The sequence below is a fragment of the Pinus tabuliformis genome, chromosome 3_2 (genome assembly GCF_031772625.1).
Source record: "Pinus tabuliformis cultivar Carrire ecotype Pingquan chromosome 3_2, CPIR1, whole genome shotgun sequence".
Lineage (NCBI taxonomy): Eukaryota > Viridiplantae > Streptophyta > Pinopsida > Pinales > Pinaceae > Pinus > Pinus tabuliformis.
In genome coordinates, this window is record NC_142302.1 from 195,851,201 (window position 1) to 195,873,356 (window position 22,156).

Sequence of the window (22,156 nt, forward strand, 5' to 3'; positions counted from 1 at the left end):
ATGAAAAAAATTGTGGTGGAACCTTGATTTGCGTTGTTTAAACTGGTTTTTTGACTACATATAAGGATTCAACAACCTCGAAAACCTCTAGAGCACTTTGATTGTGAAAAATTCACCTGTCAAACTTGTAATTTCAATTGAATCCCTACCAAATTTTAAACAAATTAAATCATGAAATAAACCAAAAAACTTGTCAAAAAAATCTCACTTATTAACAACTTTATATAATCTCCAACTAAAACACGATAAATAAACAACCAAACAACCAATAACAACATTAAGACTATCAACTCTAACGCTCCACCATTTTCCAACCACTTTTTCCTAACATTTGACCCTCGAAAGAATTTAAATACCCAACCTACTTTCCATTAAGCACTAACTAATTCATTACATATAAGACAAATATCACTTGCAATACGTATTGACACCTAACCCTTATTATTCTAAATGCAAACCACTTACAATCAAATATCGTAAAGAGATGACACTTCCATACGTGGAGACAAGGACAAGATATGTCCATATCAGAAGTAAAGGACCATACAACATATATCTATATCAGGCCTAAAATCCATACATTACGGGGCCGTGGCCGTATGCGTTTTATAGATTGATATTGAATCATTTAGAATATGCAACTAATCCATAAATAAATAATATATTAAATAATTTATGATTTTAATTTTTAATATAATGTTAGAATAATAATAATTAATTAAAAAACAATTTATGTAAGAGTGATTTGAACCTTACACCTGTTATCTGCTATGCAAAAGCAAAAGGCCATGAATTAGTCAAACTCTTTCCTAGGGCCGATATGCCCTAAAATCCAAATATAACCATACACCACTACTCAACTAAGAATGGCTTTGGCTCAAAGGTTAGTGGTTAGTTGGGCATTAAATGAAATGATTTCCCGTTTCGCAAATAGATTCACGTGTCGAAGTGATACAGGTAAAGCGAAGATTTCATTTCGAGAGGCCTCTGTGCTGGCGAGAAGTAGTTAGCCATGCTCTTCGCGTTGGCGGGAAGCCATTCGAAGAGTCAAAAAGTTTCAAATTTTCTGTTTCCTCGTTTACCTTAAGCGCTCCGCAGCATTTACAAGTCTACCGAGCTGGAAAAGCTGAAATCGACTGTGGGCGTCAATGGAGTCGAACCATGACCAGTGGCAACAACGGGGAGGAACAGTGCTGCAGACCGCTACTCCAAATGGCCGCATTCGCCGAACTTACATTGCTCCTTCAGGTATAAACAGGCGAAAGTTTTGCTTTTACCCTTTTGTTTTAATTTTTCCTTTGGGTTTGTTTTATAGTTGTTTTATTAGGACTCGAGGGGAGGATGGTCATAGTCATAGTCATGTCATGTCATATTTGTTTGGTTTTTTTGGTATGAGTTCGTTTTTTCTAAACACAAGCAGAGATATATGTATTTTGAGAGATTTGAGTTTTATTTTGAAAGTAAGTTATTAAGTTTGTATTTTGAGAGATTTGATATTTATTTATCAAATAAGTCATGAAATTTAATTGATTTTTTTTTTCTTGGTGAACATTACATCTTTGTATCCATCTACGGCTTTTTATTTACAAGATAAGTCATGCAACTTAACTGATTTTTTCATGAGCCTTGGTCTGCTTGAGAAAAATAAGTAGCTTGCTGGCATCTTTGTATCCATCTCAGGGAACCCTTCCTGTTTTAGATTCGACTATAAAAAAAACTTTCGAGATTTAAGCATAGAATAAGTTAAATGGTTAAAATTTATGATTTTAGTTATTTATTCTTATAAATGTAAGTAAGATTTTATTTTCCTGTTATTTAAAAAGTGTCCTGGAATATATTTGAAAATTTGAAAATATTCAAGTTTTTTATAAATATTTTAGAAAAAGAATTAAAGCAAGTTTTCTTTTTATTTAACTAAATATTTTTATTCCACTATTCTTAATCAATAGGTCTATATCCTTAGAAATTTTGGAAAGGAATTTGATATGATTTTTTTATTTTATTTAGAAGAAGAATATCAATGTAGATGAATTGTTCAGAGGAATTGTTGGGCTAGTTAAAAGTGGTCAGAATCTGGGCAAAAAAATCGAAAAATCTTGCCATAGCAGTGTTTGAATCATGTTTTTGATAGTGAAAATATATTTAGCACCATCAAAAACCTTTGGAGCACCCAAAATCTTAAAATTTAACAAGTATAACTTAGATTTACAAAAATCCCTACCAAAATTTCCATAATTTTCAATACAAAAAACCCGACTATTTAGCCTATTGTTTTCATTTATCTAAATCTTCTTACTTCACTAATCCCAATGGCCGCATTCGCCAAGCTACATTGCTCCTTGTACCTGGACAATATCCAGGGTAGCTGGGATGGAGCGTTATTTGCCTTCCCACCCGAATTCGACCCACGGAATACATGTTGAGCTGCAGTTAATGGAGGCAGCTATTGCAATATCATCCGAGTATTGTATATATTGTAAATATTGTGTTCTGAGGTTAATATAATGCTTTTGAAGAGGGAGTTACCCCATCATTTTATTAAAAAACTACATTGCTCCTTATAATATTAACATCGCAAACCTTGGCTTTTTGTTATCTGTTTAATGGTAGTTTTATTTGGATTTGAGGTGAGAATGATAATGTCCGGATGTTGTTCAAGGAAGAGGAAAAATGGTTCTTTACTTGTGTCTGGTTAATGGGTAGTTTATTTTGTACTTGAGATGGAGATGGCAATGCCCAAGGTGTTCTCTGTTCTGATCCTGCCTTTCTTTAAAGTGAGGTATGAAGGGAAAATGCATTGCGAAAGATCTGAACCTTCAATAAATTTGAAATAAGACGCAAAAAGGTAAAATGCATCGCGAGAGATTTAAAACCCCACAAAAGTTGAAACAGTTCCATTTAAATTTTATTTTACCCGAGGTACAAAGGGAAAATGCACCTTGACAGGTTTAAACCTTCAATAAATTGGAAATGATTTTAGTTTAAATTTGATAGCATGAAGCAAAAAGGAAAATTAAAATTTTGTTTTACGCCAGGCACAAGGGGAAAGTACGAAAATGTACTCGGAGAGATTTGACCCTTCAATAAATTTGAAATGATTTTAGTTTAAATTTCATTTTACTTGAGTTACATAGGAAAAATGCATCTACCTTCAATACACTTTGAAATCATTTCTTTCGGTAAAAATTTGAAACAATTTTCAGTGTTTTTTTGACGGTGAGGCAAAAAGGAAAATTTAATTTTAAGTGAGGCACAAAGGGAAAATACCTAAATGTACTTGGAGAAATTTGACCCTTCAATCAATTTGAAATGATTTTAGTTTAAATTTTATTTTACTTAGAGAAAAAATGTATTTACTTTCAATATATTTGAAATCATTTCCTTAGGTAAAAATTTGAAACAATTTTCAGGTTTTTTTTAGCGAGTCCAAAAGGAAAAATTATTTTACGGGAAGCACAAAGGGAAAACACTGAAATGCACTTGGATAGATTTGATTCTTCAATACATTTAAAATGATTTTAGTTTAAATTTTATTTTGCTAAAGTTACAGAAGAAAAATGCATCTATCTTCAATATATTTGAAACCATTTCCTTATATAGAAATTTGAAACAATTTTCAGCGTTTTTTAAGAGCGAGGCAAAAAGGAAAAATGAATTGCGTCTGGAGAGTTTAAAACTTCAATAAATTTGAAACAATTTCAGTTTAGCTTTTTTTCGTTGTAAACACGGGTGAGACTGCTGTACATCGTTTCCAAACACTAAGTCTCAAAAGATGTCCTCAAAAATTGAAACTGATTAGCATTCGAGACTCGAATCTATTTTCATATTTCGCTAAAATGAGAAACTGTGTCTAACTCAATAGCATTTGAGATTGGACTCTATTTTCATATTGAGCTAAAATGAGGAACTGTGTTTCCCGAGATTTCAACCGGATGGAGTTTGAAACAAAACTGTGGAGATTTGAACTTGGACGGAGTTCCAAACAAAACACACTTGATTATTTGAGCAAACCAATCCGTTTCCCGAGATTTCAACCGGATGGAGTTTGAAACAAAACTGTGGAGATTTGAACTTGGGCGGAGTTCCAAACAAAACACACTTAATTATTTGAGCAAACCAATCCGCTTAAGATGAAGAGCAAATAAAGTAGGCTTTCGAAAATTGAAACTTGGATGGGATTTGAAACAACTCTACTTTACTCCCTAATGACACCCTTTTTGGCATTGGATGGGAGTTGATGGGATTTGAAACAACTCTACTTTACTCGCTAATGACACCCTTTTGGCATTTTCACAGGAGAGAAGTTTCGGAGTTGGAAGGAGTGCATGAGATACTTGGCATCATCAGAGGCGTCCGACACGGGCTCCAAAAAACTGAAGAAAAGCGCCCCCAATCTCTCACGAAAGGAAAAACGCCCCAGAAATGAAGACGCCGATGGCGATGTCGATGATCCAACAAGCACCAGGAAGCTGCCTAAGCGCGCGGCTTCGTGCAGCGATTTCAGAGAGAAAGGTTCCTTGAGACTGAGAAAGGAAGATTGCATCATTGAAGCAAAGAGAGAAAAGACGGTAGATGAAGAGAATGTGGGAATTCTAATGACTGCGAGTGCCCAAGATGGAAATGAAAATCCTCCGCAAAGGCGGATCTTGGATTTCATTCTCCATGATGAGGAAGGCAAGTCCCAGCCAGTCGAAATGCTGGACGTTATTGATATCTACATCTCCGCCTTAATTTTGCCCAAATCTGGAGATTTGGATAAAGAGAAAGGGCTTCGATGCGAGGGGTTTGGGCGTGTTGAGTCATGGTCCATCACAGGGTATGAGGATGGTGTGGCCGCTGTGTGGTTTTCCACAGGGTATGCAGAGTATATGTGTGTGAAGCCTGCTGGATGCTACAAGAAGTTTTTTGATATGTTTTACGAGAAGGCTGCTTTGTGTATCGAGGTCTACAGAGCTTTGTCAAAACCTGATGGGGGCGATCCGGAACTGGGATTTGATGACATGGTGGCTCGAGTGATCAGGTCGATGAATACCAAGAAGGGTAATAATACTGGCCGGTTTTATGGAAGGGACTATGTCGTCTCCAATGGAGAGTTTGTTGCGAATCAGCTGATGGGTTTGGACAAAACCTCATCTGGTACTGATCAGTTTTTCTCTGGATTACCCGCGCTTGTGACCTTGGAAAGCGAGTGCAGGAAGTTGGATATAAGTATTTGTAGAGACGTGGGAAAAGATGGCATTATAAAGATCCAGGAAGGTGGTGGTATTTCGGCACCTGCTTGTTCATCACCCGGAGAAGATGTTGACGAGGATGAGAAATTTGCTCGGTTGCTACAGGAAGAGGAGAACTGGAACGCTATGAAGACCCAGCGAAGAGCCCCCGCTGGGAAGAAGAAATTTTACATAAAAATAAATGAAAACGAGATTGCCAATGATTATCCTTTGCCTGCATTCTACAAGTCTACGGAGGATGAGATGGATGAATATGTTTTCTTTGATGATGATACTCCAATTTTAGCCACTGAAGACCTTCCTCGCAGGATGCTACATGATTGGTCTCTGTACAATTCTGATTCAAGGTTTGTTCCACTTGAGCTTCTACCCATGTTGCCAAATACAGAGGCCGACGTGGAGGTTTTTGGTTCAGGAATTATGACAGAGGATGATGGTAGTGGGTATTGTCTGGACGGTGATTCTGACAGCCATACTTCTAAATCACAATCAGCAGATTCTAATCTGGAAACCCCACAAGGCATTCACATATATCTGAGTGCTGTCAAGGAGTGGATGATTGAATTTGGAGCCTCAATGCTCTTCATATCAATTCGTACTGATGGAGCTTGGTACAGACTAGGGAAACCTTCAAAGCAGTATGCTCCTTGGTACAAACCCATACTAAAAACTGCAAAGCTTGCTATCAATATTATTACTATGTTGAAGAATCAGAGTCGTGTTTCAAAGCTCTCATTTGCAGATGTTATTAGGAAGCTTGCCGTGCAAGATAGAAATGAACCAACATTTATTTCATCAAACTTGGCAGATGTAGAGAGGTATGTTGTAGTCCATGGGCAGATTATTTTGCAGCAATTTGCAGAATATCCTGATGATTTGATTAGAAGAAGTGCATTTGTAATTGGCCTATCTGACAAGATGGAACAAAGGAAACATACCAAATTGTTGCTAACAAAGAAGAAGGTAATAATCAAAGAGAGAAACTTGAATCCAAGGGCATCTCTTAAGTTTGAAGCTTCCCGATTAAAACAAATGCGTGCAACCACTACAAAGCTTATATATCGCATATGGAAAGAGTATTATTCAAGCTCCAACATGGGATCGAATGATTGTGAGGAAAATGATGGGAAAGAGATTGCGGAACAGGAAGATCAAGAACAGAGCGAGGATGAAGAGGAGACTATTTTAGTTTCTGAGAATACATTAAAAACATCTTCTTCAGTTAAAATAGGGAGGGACAGATCATCCACGAAGGAAGCAAAATGGGTTGAGATGTCTTCTGGTAAACTGCCTGCTGGAGAGCCTTTATACAGGAGTGCTTTGGTACATGGAGATACTGTGGCAGTGGGTGGTGTCGTTTTAGTTGATTCAGAGGGCTCGGATGACTTGCCTGCTTTAATCTTTGTGGAGTACATGTTTGAGAAATCTGACGGCACAAAAAGTATCCATGGGAGGCTTCTTGAAAGAGGAGCTCAGACAGTTCTTGGAAATGCAGCGGATGTAAGGGAGGTATTTTTGACAGTACAATGTGTTGATGTTGAATTGAACAGTGTGAAAGGGTCCGTGACCATGGAAATCAGACGACGGCCCTGGGGGTATCAGTACAGAAAAGAAAATGCTGCTGCGGATGAAATTGATAGGGTTCAAGCCAAGGAATTGGAGAAGAAGCAATTGCCCTCCGGATACTTTTGCAAGTCTTTGTATTCACCTGAGAAGGGTGCATTTTTCAGCCTACCCTTTGACACTTTAGGTCTGGGGACTGGGCAATGTCATGCTTGTAAAGTAAGGGAAAATGAGACAAAGAAGGAATTTGAACTGTTTCGAAGTAGGGATGGATTTACTTATAAAGGAGTTGATTACTTTGTTCATGATTTTGTTTATATAGACCCATTGCAGTTACCGTCACTGGGAGAAGAAAAGGAAATTGAAAAATTCAAAGCAGGCAGAAATAAAGGACTTAAAGCCTATGCCGTTTGCCAAATTTTGGAAATCAAACTTGCAAATGGCTTAAAGAAAGCTGACCTGAAGTCTGTAAAGGTTACAGTTAAAAGGTTTTTCAGGCCCGAAGATGTTGGTTTTGAGAAGGCCTACACCGCTGACATAAGGGAGGTATTTGCCAAATTGTATACCCAGCTTTTATTTTATACTGTTTATCATTTGTTCCATGGAAATGTAATAGCTCTATCCTGCACTTGTCTTATATACTCAAGATTTAAAAAACATCATGGTACACAATTTGCAAACAGGTGATGATCCATTTGGATTGATGATTACTGATTGTAACACATTGCCAAAAGAAATTTTAAGAGTAGTTTGGTAGTTGCTTTTGGAATGGCAGCCTTTGTGTTATTTTGTTGAGTACAATTCTGATACCCGGAGGGCCTCAGATGCTTTAAATTGTGATTCAATAAAGCCAAAACGACAGTTCCAATCATTTGTACAGGTATACTACAGTGAGGAAACTGCTACTCTAAGTGTGGGCACAATACATGGAAAATGTGATGTGAGGAGGCAGCACCAATTTTCTGCTGTACCAGGCAATGTTATTTTGGAACATACTTTCTGGTGCAGTTGCATCTTTGATCCCTCAAAGGGTACTGTCAAGCAAGTAAGTAGTTTTATTTCCACCTTTTCTTTTACTATGATATTCAACAAAGAGCAGATTTTCATTGGTACACTTGGGTAGATTTTAACAGTCAAGTCACTGTATGAAGGCTGGTCCTTTATCCTATGAACAAGGAGGTCTCATACACCATGATCTCAAAATTAGATTATTATTATTATTATTATTATTAATTGCATGAAACTTGTTGAGTGTTGCTTGCAGCTGCCTGCAAATGTTAAGCTGAACTCATCAAAAAGCATGGCAGATGCAAAGGGGAAGTCTCATATGGATAGAGAAGATGTGAAGATGAAGGGAAAGGCTGTTATAGAGGAACTTCCTTCAGAAGAAAAAATGGAAAGTTCATGTCAGAATCGCCTTCTGACACTAGACATCTTCGCTGGATGTGGAGGCTTGTCACATGGATTACAGCAATCAGGTACCTATGGTGCCCCTGTTTTTCATGCATGCATTAAGCACACTTAACACTTATAGGTAAAAATACAAAAGAATCCAAAATAGATCAAATCAGCCCAGGCAACTGCAATAAAGGCTGCATATGATTGTTGTTGCAAATGGTTTAAGATTCTCTCGTAAATTTGGCTATAAAGGCTATGTTTTTCCAAAGGAAAATTTGGGGCGGCTACCCTCGGTAAACATGGTCTCGTAAGGTTGACTGCAATGGGCATCATCCCTAGCCAGGGGGCATCATCCCTAGCCAGGGTGTGCAGGTAATCCTAAATCCCATGATGGGAGGACTGAAGTCCCCCCTACATACCAGTGAACCAAAGCGCGTGATCGCTATGTTTTTTTGACATCTAGGAAAATGTGTATCAGCATATCCTTTTGACTTATAGAGGCTGTAAAGGATATATAAGTGAAAATTATATGCTGATATAGATTTTTCTTGGATGTCAAAAAGTGTAGTGATGCATGAGAGTATAATGTGAACTATTTGAATAACTTTAATGTACCCAACAATCTCTCTTTCCATGACTTGATTACAATTCTCATAAATTGCCCCAAACTCCATAAAATGTATATGGTAGATGGGGTCAACAAATTTTGTTTTGTTAAAAATGTAGCTCTCTGCAAATAAACAATTTTTTTTTAATATCCCTTTATGTGAAAACACTTGTCTTACTGAATTTTGGGCCTAAGGCTCTATCAAACCACTAGGGCATTCAGCAGTGTGTGATTTCTTATAACAGGAATAATGCACAAAATAATATAAAAATTGAAAGAATATATGACATCCAACAACTGCCATTTTATTAATCTCAGGGATTACGGTTATTAGCGGGAACCTGGCAACATGATATACAATCAGTGGCCATAATTGAAGGAATTTTGAGTTCGATACTGTTTCAATCTTTAAATTGGACTCTCCCCACACTCTGCTGTTACAGCAACCCTACCTACATTGACAGCTGTCCCCGCGATTGAATTGTGGCAACCTTCCTCCGAAGTGACCCCCGGCCGTTCAACAAATACCATTCTCGTCTCCATACTTAAAATAACCCGGCCCAGGCACTGAAACTCGGTCCTGCAGGAATTATGAGGAATCGACCTCCAGAATATGAGTCTTGGCCTTAAATAACTATAGTGACCAAGCTACGGGGAATTCGGCCTGCAGACTTGATTGAGTCTTGACCAATTCAGGAATTCGACCTTCACTGATCTGAACGCACACTTGATTTCTTGACCCGACCCTTAGGTTAACTGTGTGTTGGGGGACTTTGCAACCCCAATATGATCCTAATCTTGCTAATTTGGTGACCCCTTAATTTGGCCTCCAGTGATGGTTTTCTGGTACCAATTGTGCACTACTACAAATGGGGTTCTTGTCCTCTACTATTTACACGGCTCTTGGCATATAATTGACTTGGCCCCACATCGAAAATCACTGCCATCTGTACTAACTTGATCCTTGCAGCGGCCTACCTTTTCCTGACTCGGTCCCTCCTTGTATCAAATCACAGATCCGCTTTAACTCATCAGAGGGGGCATCCCAATTACCACAAAGACATTCGGACTCAGCTTGGCTCCTGTAAATTGGATTTGGTCTTGGTTTGCTGCCTCGCTCGGACCTACCCATTATACTTGATCCCCCAATACTATTGTTGCTACTTGGAGGTTTGCGAGGTGTTTATTGCTACAGGTTCTCGACTTCTTAAGATTTCATCATTCATGTGGGATGGGGATCTTCTCCTTAATTCGATCCTATGCTGCATACCATCCTGGTGAGATGAAGGCCTGAAGCAAATAACTCAAATTTCCCTGCTCTTGTTCTTCCGTCCACTGTAACATGAGCACACCTGCAAATTAAATCTACAAATTCACCCAGTGAGGAATCCAACTGATTCCTCCTTCAAGGTTACCTTGAAGGTTAGGTTAGCTAGGGTGAAATCTTTCAACACCAAAGACTAGTTATTTTGGTCAACTAGGTTGGGTAATTGATCCACTGAAGAAGATTATGCTCAGGGTTATAACCCCTCAAGCAAGTTCCAAGAGCCAAAGTAAACAGTCCATCCCATATTTTGTCCTGTCCACCAATAATCCCCTGCCTTCCTTTTATTGTGATGACTATCAGAATATCATGGGTATTCCGAAAACCATGGGTTCTGTCTCTTTTAATTAAAGTGACTTTATAAGGTTCACTTTTCATTAATTTAAGTCACTTAATAATCACATTTTAATTTAATTACTCAATATCACCTTAGAGATGACATTAAATAATTAAATTAGTTAACTTTGTCTCCTGTTTTCGGAAAGGATCATTACTAATTTGGTATTCATTAAGCTAAATGCATGCAGTGAGACAAGCATTCATGCATGTAAAAGAGTTTTAAAAGTTTCATGTGTGCAGTCCATTTAATGTATACAGCAATATGTAAAACACTTAAAAGACAGACTAAAATGCATAGCAATCAAGCTCATCCTGTAGCATGAAATAAACTCAGTGAAATAAAGACACTTATCTTTTTGACAAATCCATAACCAACTGCAGATGGGGGATGTTCCACCCAAATGTAGACTTGCTGCGCCAGTTCTCTCAGAAGCAGGTCACTCCCAAATTGGGGCTGTGAATCCACAAGCAAAGTTGGCTCCTAAGGTTGACTACTGCCCTTTCACAGCAAGCTAATTTACACAGCTAATCCAGTCCACCAGCCCCTCAACCTGCACAATTCAAGGAATGGGGTCCCCTTTGCCACACAGTCCCTCATGCGATTCCACTTCCCTACAGGGCTCCAACACAGTTTGGCCAGGAAATCTCTCTGCTGGGGACTCCGAGAATTTACAGCTGCAATAGGAAAAAGTTAAAACTCACAACAACCACTCACTTGCTGCTGGGTGAATTTTCAATAGAAAATCACTCACAGGCCTAACAACCTCCCTCTTCATGCATTTTCCATCTCCAAAAGGCAGTCCTCAATTCTCCCTATGGCTGCCTGCTAACCCCCAGCACTAGCACTCTTTTCATCCCTTTTTGCTAGGTGGAATAATTGTCCCATGCAAGTTTGACTCACATTCTTCAAGGTTGATTGTATTAATTCTCATGCTCTTAATAATAATAACTATGTGGTGTGACTTTTCCAACCAATCTTTCAACATGCATTCAATGATTGGATTTTTGGGATATTCAAAAGGGAAATGGAGGGTACATACCATGTCTCTATTTTTATCTGTCTGCAGCTGGTGATGTATTTTATTTTTATTAGTATTATTTTTTTTAATTTACATCATTTACATATGACATCGTTTGGTCCATAGCTGTACATCGTATTTACAATATACATTGCTAATCTGGTCTCTGGAGATTAAAAACTGGGGTGTTGCAATAAATGTCATTCATAAACAGTTCTAGACTTATGACTATGCAGCTGATATTCTTTTATTGGATTTTGTAGGAGTGAGCTTAACTAAGTGGGCCATTGAGTATGAAGAGCCTGCTGCTGAGGCTTTCAAGCTAAATCATCCAGAAGCCGAGGTTTTCTGTGATAATTGCAATGTTATATTGAGGTAATTATTATTAGAAGTGCTAGTCTCATGCATAATGGTAAATCTAGACTTGCAAACTACTGCTCCATGTACATATGGTGTCTGACTTGATTATTCAAACTAAGAAGCATGTTCACGATTTTATTTTCCTCAATTTATTTAATCAACATAGATCCATCTTAAATCTGGAGCTATCAAGCTTTGTGAGGGATCAAATCTCTTGAGGTGCAAACCTCTTTTAGAGTGCAAAACTTGAAAAAAGTTTTGCACCGAAAGAGATTTCATCCCTCTTTGCACTTGATAGATCTGGGATTAACATGGATCTATGCTTGTTCTTTATATATATATATATATATTTGACAATGTCGAATTCATGTTGAGCATGGAAGGGATTACACATCTCTTTCATATCGAGCAACACACTAATAACATGTTTTTCCCATAATAAATTTTTTTATTTTCATTTACATTATATATATATATTTCGATATTGAAATATTTGACTCAACATGGCCATTGGAATATTTTATTTATTACCCACATTGTCCACATTAAAGTATTTTTGTGTTATTAATATATTTTTAAATGCATGTCCCTTTCATATTGAGAAGTAGAAAAGCATATACCCATGGAATAGATCTCCTCTCTCTCTCTATGTATATGTCAGCTCCATATTAAGCATTGAAGAGATTACAAATCTCCCTCATATGATATTGAAATATTTATTATTTATAACTCACATCGGAATTTTTTTGTTATTAATTTTTTAAAATGCACTCCATATTAAGAATGGACTAAATTACACATCTCTTTGACAAAGGAAAGTGAAAATAGAAGGACATATTTAATTTTGATTACTTTATCTCTCTATATAAAGTCGATATAAAATTATGTTGCTTAATATGGGCATTGACAGGTTTTATGTATAATTGACACTAATATATATATATATATATACCACACAATAAAATGAATTACACATCTCCTTCATATTGGACTGTAGTATTGATATTATTTTTAGATGCCACATGTTAACTCCATATTGAGTAGTGAAGGAATCACACCTCCCTCACACTAAAAAATAAAAAACAATTATTAACAAAATTATAATTTTTTTTACTTTCAATTACTTTGTCTCATCTCTCTATAGAAAGTTGACGAAAAATAAAAGGTAGAAATTGAAGTATTTTATTTATGACTGACATTGAAAGATCTTTTTGTCAATATTATTTTTTAATTTGTAAGCATAAGTATTATTTTATTTTATTATTTTAAAATGTAATGTTATGGGACAAAATCTCCCCCAAACTGAGCTGTAGAGAGCTTGACGCAACTAGATTTTAAACATGACTATTATCTGTCATTCAAATTAATTTTCTTTACCTTGTTTGTTCTCATGGCTCATGCTCTTCTAGTGTTTAATAGTCTATGAATGATGCATGGGTAGGTCCATTATGGAGAAGGGAGGGGATATGGAGGACTGCATTTCTACAACAGAGGCTGCTGAGCTATCTGCAAAGCTGACTGATGAGCAAAGGAAAAACGTACCTATGCCAGGGCAAGTGGATTTTATCAATGGTGGGCCACCTTGTCAGGTAATCAGTTTTCCACTTAACTATTGTTCGAGTAAGTACTAGGAGTACAGTAATGGTGATGTTTAATTTTGCCATAAGCTTCTTCAACGCTAGAATGATGCCTTGTATCCTTTGTGACAGTCTTGTCACTTGTATCCTAGTTCAATCCAGTGTTCTAAAACTTGGTCAATTCACACTCGGACTCAGTTGAATTGACCCCTTGCCAAACTAACTTGCTCTCCAAAATGGTTTGGGTGACCGATTTGGTACTGAATTGGCAGAGTTGTCCACTGACTTGGCCAGTTTGGTGCCAAACTGGTCCAACTTAGTCAAGTTGACCTGTCACTGTGCTGCAACGCACGGATTAATGGAAAAGACTTTTTCTTTTAAATATTAAAGTTAATACCTTATTTCACTCACTTAAAATCCTAAAACCTGTTTATAAATAGACGACTGCCCCCCGCCCCCCGCGCCCCCCACCCCCCCCTCTCTCATTTGAGTATTTGGAGCTGTATTGATCATATTTTGATGCAGATGACAGTGACCTGGGGTGGGTTCATTTGGATGTGGATCCATTAGTAATATGTGACGTAGGTGTAGATCTCGATATGGTAGGCGGTGGCACCACCCAAATGTAGCTGTGCAGCCTGTGCATCTACAAGTAATACTGCTGCAGCTGCAGATGTCCTTGAGGACAAGGAGTTTGAGAACTTAGAGCCAGATGCTTTTGCTGAGGATCTCGTTTCCAGCAGTGGTGATGAGTTTGATGTTTGATCATGTTGATCAGCGATATGCAGTAGGCTAGTAAATCATAGCATGCTGTTTTTTGTTGTCTAGAGGCCATTCAGAGCCATGCTGATTATGTATTTTGTGTAAGATATGTATCACATTCAATGCCATTTTGTATTCACCCTTATATATATATATATATATATATATATAGTTTTTCACTTGGAATGAAAGCACTGGAAGCCCTGGAGTACTTTCCCACATTTTGTGGATGGTAAACTGGGTAACTGTCGTCCCTGATTACGGGGCCTCACCCCAAGGGAATCAAAGAGTTGAATCCGTGATCAGCAACAACTAGCAATAATATCAAAGAACTTCACGTCTGGCTCTAGACCAATTGAGCTAGCCCTTGGAACTACCCTTACATGGTATAAATGGGCAGACTTTGCATATTTTTCCCCCAATGGTTTTGAATCGTTAAAATGTTATTTCATTAAAATTTTAATATTTTATGTTTTTTTTAAAAGTGAACTGAGTTATTAAATTCAAACCTGTCTAGGACATGGTCAAGTCTTATTTGACCCTTGGTCGATTCCAATTCTCAGTCCAGGTTTTAAAACATAACTTAAATTGTGTTTCTTCGGATTGTAGGATATAATTATCAGTTGAATTGACCCGTCATCCTTCTATTTATTTGTTAACGCATATGGCCTTTCATAAGAGTCAACATCAAATAAAACTGTCGTGCTATAGAAATAGTTACTGCATTCCTCAGTTATTTCAATAATCTTTGGAAAATTTGGGTCTGAGACAATGCTTAAATTTTATGTCAGGGTTTTTCTGGAATGAATCGTTTCAATCAGAGAGCATGGAGCAAAGTGCAATGTGAGATGATCTTAGGATTTCTATCATATGCTGATTATTTTCGGCCAAGATTCTTTCTGCTGGAGAATGTCAGGAATTTTGTGTCTTTCAATAAAGGTCAAACATTCCGACTCACTTTGGCATCACTCTTGGAGATGGGCTACCAGGTATTTGCCAATTGAAAGTTATTGTGGCAAAACAAATATATTCTTTTGTCAATGTTATAACTAGCATGGGTTTATCTTAATCTCAGATCTATTTGGTGTGACGGATCCAAAAATCTGAGTTACAAACTTAGAGATTTGGGATTAGGATAAATTTATATATTTTTATTGTTTTATATTATTTTATTAATATTACACATGATAGCACTCAGAGATCTTCCCCACCTAGGCTGTAAGAGCAACTCCCTTTTGGTAAAAAGATAAAACTTTGAGATGTATTTTTATTGGTTGATGGATGATGATTGGCAGGTTCGTTTTGGAGTTCTTCAAGCGGGAAATTATGGTGTTTCACAGTCTCGTAAAAGGGCATTTATTTGGGCAGCTTCTCCTCAAGAATCACTCCCTGACTGGCCGGAGCCCATGCATGTCTTTGGAAGTTCTCAACTAAAGATATCATTGCCTGGAGGTTTTCAGTATGCCGCTGTTAGAGATGCTGCAGGAGGTGCCCCTTTCCGTTCCATTACAGTTAGGGATACCATTGGTGACTTGCCTCCTGTTGGCAATGGTGCGGACAAGCTGGAAATTAAAGTAAGTTTTCACAATTCTATAAGCCTTTACAGTTTGTTACTATTGTGGAGATTTGCATGATTGCTGTGAAACATTTAAACAGTTCTGTTTTCCTGTCAACGGTTAATTGTGTTATTAATGTAGATGATTTATTTCTCTCCTCTTTGTATATCCTGCATTGGTTCAGGCAGATCTGTAGTCATCAAAACCCTTATTTGTTATGAAGCTTATGCAAGTGCACATTTGTCTGCAGTGGTCATGTTCTCTTCTACTAACATATTGCTAGATTTCCCTCCTTCCTATATGGGTGTAAAAATCATATCAAACTTGTGAATGTAGATGGGTCTATAGTGTTTGTAGTTTTTCATATCACATATTGTTATATTGGTCATTTCAAGTATGATTAGTCACGATTTGATAAAATAGAATAGAAGAGAATAGAATAAAATATTTCTTATTCATGTTCTCCCCAAACTGTATGGGAGTTGTGGCACTGAGTAAAAAGTAACGATCTAGTTTGTTTAGTTTTTTTTTGTCATTACCTCAAGGGTGTCTTTACCATTACCTCAAGGGTGTCTTTACCGCCTCTAAGTATATTCTTATTCTTAATACTTGTGTTTTAAAGTTTTAAAACATCTTTAATCTAACCCTATATCTATTTAGAGGGTAAATTCAACATGTTATGTAGACTATTCAAATCTTCAGGCTTGATTGTATAATTCTGGCTTACTCATATACAAGACATTGCAACATCACATACATCTTATCTTAGATGCTCTTTTTGATTTATAATACTACTTATACATTAGGGCTCCTCTATAACCAGCACCATGCCATCATAAAAGTTTGGGGTCTGTCTCACAATCCTTAAAACTTGTCCATTGGAAAATTCAAAGGTAATCTTGTAGTGGCAGAAATTTAAGGCAGTCGTGAAACTGTAGTAGCATAAAACTACTTTATAAGTAGTTAAGGGCAAAATGGCAAGCTGCCTTTTGTACTAACATTTTATATTTAGAACCATTTTTTATTTCACCCTTCCATATTTATTAAATTTCTTTCCAGAGTTTGTGAAACCATCAGACAATTTGGTAAATGAGAGTAGAAGCCTATCATCAATTTCCTAGTTACCTGCCTGGTAGTGAATATACAGTATGGGCTATATTTTCAACTATCAACAGCTAGATCTCTTTTTCAGATTTCAATTTATATAGCTAAAGGTTGATGCTAATGCCAAACCGAGGAATGACTTATTACGGTGGATGCATTGTTAACGAAACTGAAATTATTTGCTTATAATTATTGCAAATTACTGTTTGTACTATCCTAGGGAAATTTTGCTATAGGGTTTCCTTAAGTAACTTAGGGTTTTCAACAAATTCTTTTCCTCTCGTTCAGATGACAGAAAATTCGATAAGTGTGATCCTTTTCAACAATACAATTACATTTAACACAACTCTAACAAAACCAACAATGGCAATACAACCCAGATTCAACAGTTCCAATATAAACTGAATTCAACAGACTTAAACTAAGTTGCACGAAACGGGGAAACGGGTACGAGTTTCCGAAACGGGAAGCGATACGAAACGCGACCTCCCCAAATTTTGGAAACGGGGAAACGCGAATATATATATATATATATATATAGAAAATATTTAAATAAATATATGTGTGTGTGTGTGTGTGTGTGTGTGTGTGTGTGCAATCATAAAGCATAAATGATACATTATAATTTATTACACTTAAACATTAAGATTTAATTTACATCACATTTACTCATGAATGATCACATAATGAAAATAAAAATATCGGAATATCCAAAAGCAACCTTTATTAGATATCCAAATCTCAAAAACAGCCTTTATTTATATTAATATATGAGGCTGCAAGTACAATAAAGACTATAAGGCTGCAAGAGAGAGATCCAAATCAGGATTTTCTGCATCCACATCCCATTCTTTAGAAGGACCACTGTTGTATTGGGAGTCTCCTCCTACATAGTCGAATGACCTTAGTGCTCTTGATTAAATACACGTTTCATACCCTAGTACCCTACATGATTTTGATTATTGGGAGTTTCCCCTGCATAGAGGGCTTGGTTCTCTTGATTAAATAGAAGTTCCATACCCTAGTACATGATAAAATCCAATGGAAACATTGCAACCCCCTCAATCCTGAAATCCTGAAAAACAAATAAGTCTGCTGGATTTTGAGTGAGATCTAAAATTCTACTTTCTCCATATGAAATCCAATGAGGGCGAAACCACTCTCAAACATCCTGAGTCATTTCATGGTAATGTTAAAAATTTAAGTAAAAGGATGAAAATGAAAAATAAAGGAGAATATCACTTTTACTTTAAGAATTTAACATTACCATGAACTGCATGTCAACACTAGGGCAAAAATTCACTTTTATAACTTTAGACACACATCTAGAAAATTAAAAAACAAATTTGAAAAAAAAAAAATTAAAAGAAAACACAATTCAATTGGGAAACGCGGGCTGTACGGCCTGGAAACGCGTTTCCGGCCGTACGGCCACGTTTCCGTTTCGGGAAACGTGGCCGTACAACCGGAAACACGTTTTCAGGCCATACGGTACGCGGAAACGCGTTTCGTTTCGTTTCCCGGGAGGAAACGACCCCTAGGGCCACGTTTCCTGCAACTTAGGACTTAAACTTCTTGTGCAAACAAATCCATATTCCAAGCTACACTGTTCCACAACCTTGGAAATTATACTACTAGAATTATTTAGAGAATACCAGCTAGCTCAGGACTGAAATTTTCTTTTCTCTGTACACGACTTCCTTCAGAAGTTCTTCAAACCCTCTTTTCTGCTCGTTAACTGCCTCAGAAGATCTTGATCGTGCGACAGTCTTGGGTCAGAGCCCTTTCTGGTCTCAGTCAATAATTCTGACTCTGTACAGGAGCCTGAGCTTCTCCCATGACTACAGAACTGTCAGAGCATAAGACCTCAGAGACTCTCTGTCTCAATGTAGTACAAAATGAATGGTTTTGGGGTACTTCAGATCCGCTACAGGTAGTGTTAATCATTCAATGGTCTGGGAGCAGAGAGAATAGGTGATGTCCAACAGAGATTCAATTTGCCTTAAATTAATTTATTTCATGGAGAATTTATACAGAGCTTCGATCTGCTTCAATTCCAGACTTTGTTGATCTAGGAAGATCTGTCAAGCTTCAGGAAGGAGCTTGCTGGTCTTGTCTTGATTTTCAAGCTGCCCCTGAGGATTTGGCATGCTGGCCTCAGAAACTTTGGCTACCTCAGAGCTGTGTCCCATTGCTCGGAAAATTGCGATTTGTTTCAAAGAGACCTCAGAGAAGTTTGTCCTGCCTTTTTCCCTTGATTTTCCACCACAAATTTACTTCCTTCAGTTAGGATACTTTCCTGTTGCCAGAACAAAAAATAGAAAGGATAAAAACAGAATCACTAACTAGGGTGGAATCTTTAGAAGGGAAGGGGTCTTAAAACCCTCAGAGCTCCAGCTCAAGAAAATAGATGATTTGATCCACAATTGATGATGCCTCCTTTGATCTCAATCCTTTTCTATTTATAGATTTTCCATGGGCTCCAAAATGTGAGGGGTTGTGGGTGCATCCCCTAATTTTGGGGTTTTTAAGTCCCAGCTGACCCAATTTTTGCCGGATGTTGCCCCATCATAGGAAAATTTGTGTTTTTACCCCTTTAACAAGACTATAGCCTATGGGGTTGGATAGGCTATTTCTTCCTCCATGAGCCATCAATTTGGAGAGGACATTACACTACTAGACAATATATTGATATCACATTGATGCTTAAGATCTCAGGCAATTTTCTTAGTTACTTTCCCGCTAGTGAATATGTGGTATGGGTGATATTTTCAACTATTAACAGCTAGATCTCTTTTTGAGATTTCGATTATATAGCTAAAGGTTGGTGCTAATGACAAAGTGAAATAGATTATTACTGTGGCTGCATTGTTAATGAAACTGAAAATAATTGTTTATAGTTATTACACATTACTTTTAAACAATATATCGAGATCATATTGATGCTTAAGATCATAGCTGATTCTCTACTATATGGTATGCAACCTCTATAAAGGCCTCTTGAATGCACTACTAATTGCTTATTTTCAAATTTTTGTTCATATGAATGAACTACTATTAGAAAAAGGGTATTTATTATTAACTTGTTGACCATTGTAATTTTGCTGATTGGCAGTATGGAAATGATCCAGCATCCTGGTTTCAGAAGCAGATACGTGGTCAGCAGTCTATCCTTTATGATCATATATCCAAGGAAATGAATGAGTTGAATTATATACGATGCCAGCGTATCCCCAAACATCCAGGTTCTGATTGGCGGGATCTTCCAGAAGAGAAGGTTTGTGAAGTAATTTATTGGCACGGTTCAGTTCAGTTTAGTTTAGAGAAAAATACATTGTGTAGATGGACTTGACAAGGTTGCATATTGTTCATGGGGCACTAAATTTTGATGAAGACATGTTTGTCATTGGATGGACAGGTGAAACTGTCAACAGGGCAACTGGTGGATTTGATACCATGGTGCTTGCCAAACACTGCAGATCGGCATAATCAGTGGAAGGGTCTGTTTGGGAGATTGGACTGGGAAGGGAACTTCCCTACTTCTATTACAGATCCACAGCCCATGGGCAAAGTAGGCATGTGCTTCCATCCTGAACAAGACCGCATTCTTACTGTTCGAGAATGTGCTCGTTCCCAAGTAAGTTTTTTGTTACCATCGTTTTAATTGAAGCTGATGTAATTTAAGATTACCATTATTTACTCTTTTCTATTTTTCTCGTAATTCTAATTGTAATGTTGAGGTTTCTCTCTTTGCAGGGTTTCCCGGACAGCTACAAGTTTTGTGGTACTATTCAGAGCAAGCACCGGCAAATTGGAAATGCTGTGCCTCCACCATTAGCAACAGCTCTTGGAAAGAAATTGAAGGAAGTAGTTGATGCCAAAAGATTGGAGGCTTGAGAAAGATAACCTGTTTGCTATAATACAAATTGAAATCACTAACTGTCAAATTTAGACTGGACATTTATTGAAGGAACTTGTCGATGACACAATAAATCCTTTCTGGAAGTGGAAACCTAGAAGCTTCTTTGTATAAAATTAATATGGACATATTTTAAATGCCATTGATAATTATGGGGCATTTCCTCCTGTTCATCATGCAATTGGTGCATAGAGCAGGCAGAAGTAAGCCAAGTCACTAATCTCTGCAGAGGCCGATCACACTTCCTCAAAGCTTGTAGGTAACCAAAGGTGCATTTGCCTATAAAAGAGCTCAGGGATTTTAAAAGTTAAAACTGGAGTGTCGATCTGGTGCAGACATTAATCTTATGCCGGACTATTATTGTGCCAATCAAAAAATGTGCTTTCTTTTTTTTACAGCATATGCACTGAAACAAAGATTTTTGGTTGACTGTACTTTTCGGTTTGCTCTTGTTCCAAGCTATAATGTTTTGTCTACTGGAAGACATACTCATTTGAGATACCTGGTCAACATCAATGCACTCGCAGACCAGTCAGAGATTAGTAAGATCAGTGCAAGTTTTACAGACATAACTAGCATAGATCCACCTTAACCCTGGATATACTAAGCAGCCAGATGGATAAAGAACCTAAGTGCAAACGGAAATACAAGGAGGGTTTTATATGTTCTTGGTTTTGTTTGACACTGGATTTTCCTTTTCCTTTTTCTTTTTCTCATTTTATTTTATTAGCATTGCGCACAAGATGTGAAACACATGGATATCCTCTACCCAGGTTAAAGAATTCACATTGCTTCTGTTGGAGCAAAAATGATTGTCTTTGAGAATTAGAAAAATGCTTTGTATTGTTTTTGGTTGGTTGATTCATACAAATGCTAATGCATTTTAGCTTGTGAATTGAGATTGATTAGAATTGCATGCCAATAAGCATACTTGGGTAATTGATGTTTTCCTGAGATCCAGTTTGGGCAATGCACAACCAAATACATCATGCGTCTGAATGATGATTTAAGAGGCAAAGGATGGCAAGAAGTGGCATTGCAATCATGATAGAAGTTGTGATTTCAATCACATCAACCATTAGGAATCATCATCTACTGTGAGAGTGAGCTGGGGTTTATATAAGGCATACATATAGGGCTTATCAGAGGTACTTGCATTGGACATTTCTGTTCGTAGTTTCGGTGAAGATCTGTCCAGTGGCACCGATGTTTGTATCCAAAGCTCTGTGGGTGTACTCTTCGCTTGTTTTGTATTTACCTCTCTTCCCTACAGCATTCACTATGGTAATATCAATTTATTCTAGTCCAGTGTAAGAGATCTTTCTATTCTCTCTATCCATTGTTTTTACTTTGTAGGGTGGTTTTGTTTGTCTCAATAGTGTGGGAATTGTATTTGG

The 22,156-nt window shown here is 37.3% G+C and overlaps 1 protein-coding gene across 1 annotated transcript; it reads left to right on the forward strand.

The window, feature by feature from the left end:
- The first annotated feature begins 1,030 nt into the window (after positions 1–1,030).
- On the forward strand, positions 1,031–21,175 carry LOC149180429 (DNA (cytosine-5)-methyltransferase 1B-like). The gene is made up of 11 exons (XM_089416122.1): positions 1,031–1,248; positions 4,297–7,340; positions 7,675–7,839; positions 8,059–8,272; positions 11,745–11,856; positions 13,283–13,430; positions 14,972–15,169; positions 15,476–15,754; positions 19,956–20,117; positions 20,259–20,477; positions 20,597–21,175. Exons 1-11 carry the CDS (start codon positions 1,149–1,151, stop codon positions 20,735–20,737), a joined length of 4,782 nt encoding a protein of 1,593 aa, XP_089272248.1. The 5' UTR covers positions 1,031–1,148; the 3' UTR covers positions 20,738–21,175.
- Positions 21,176–22,156: the final 981 nt, after the last annotated feature.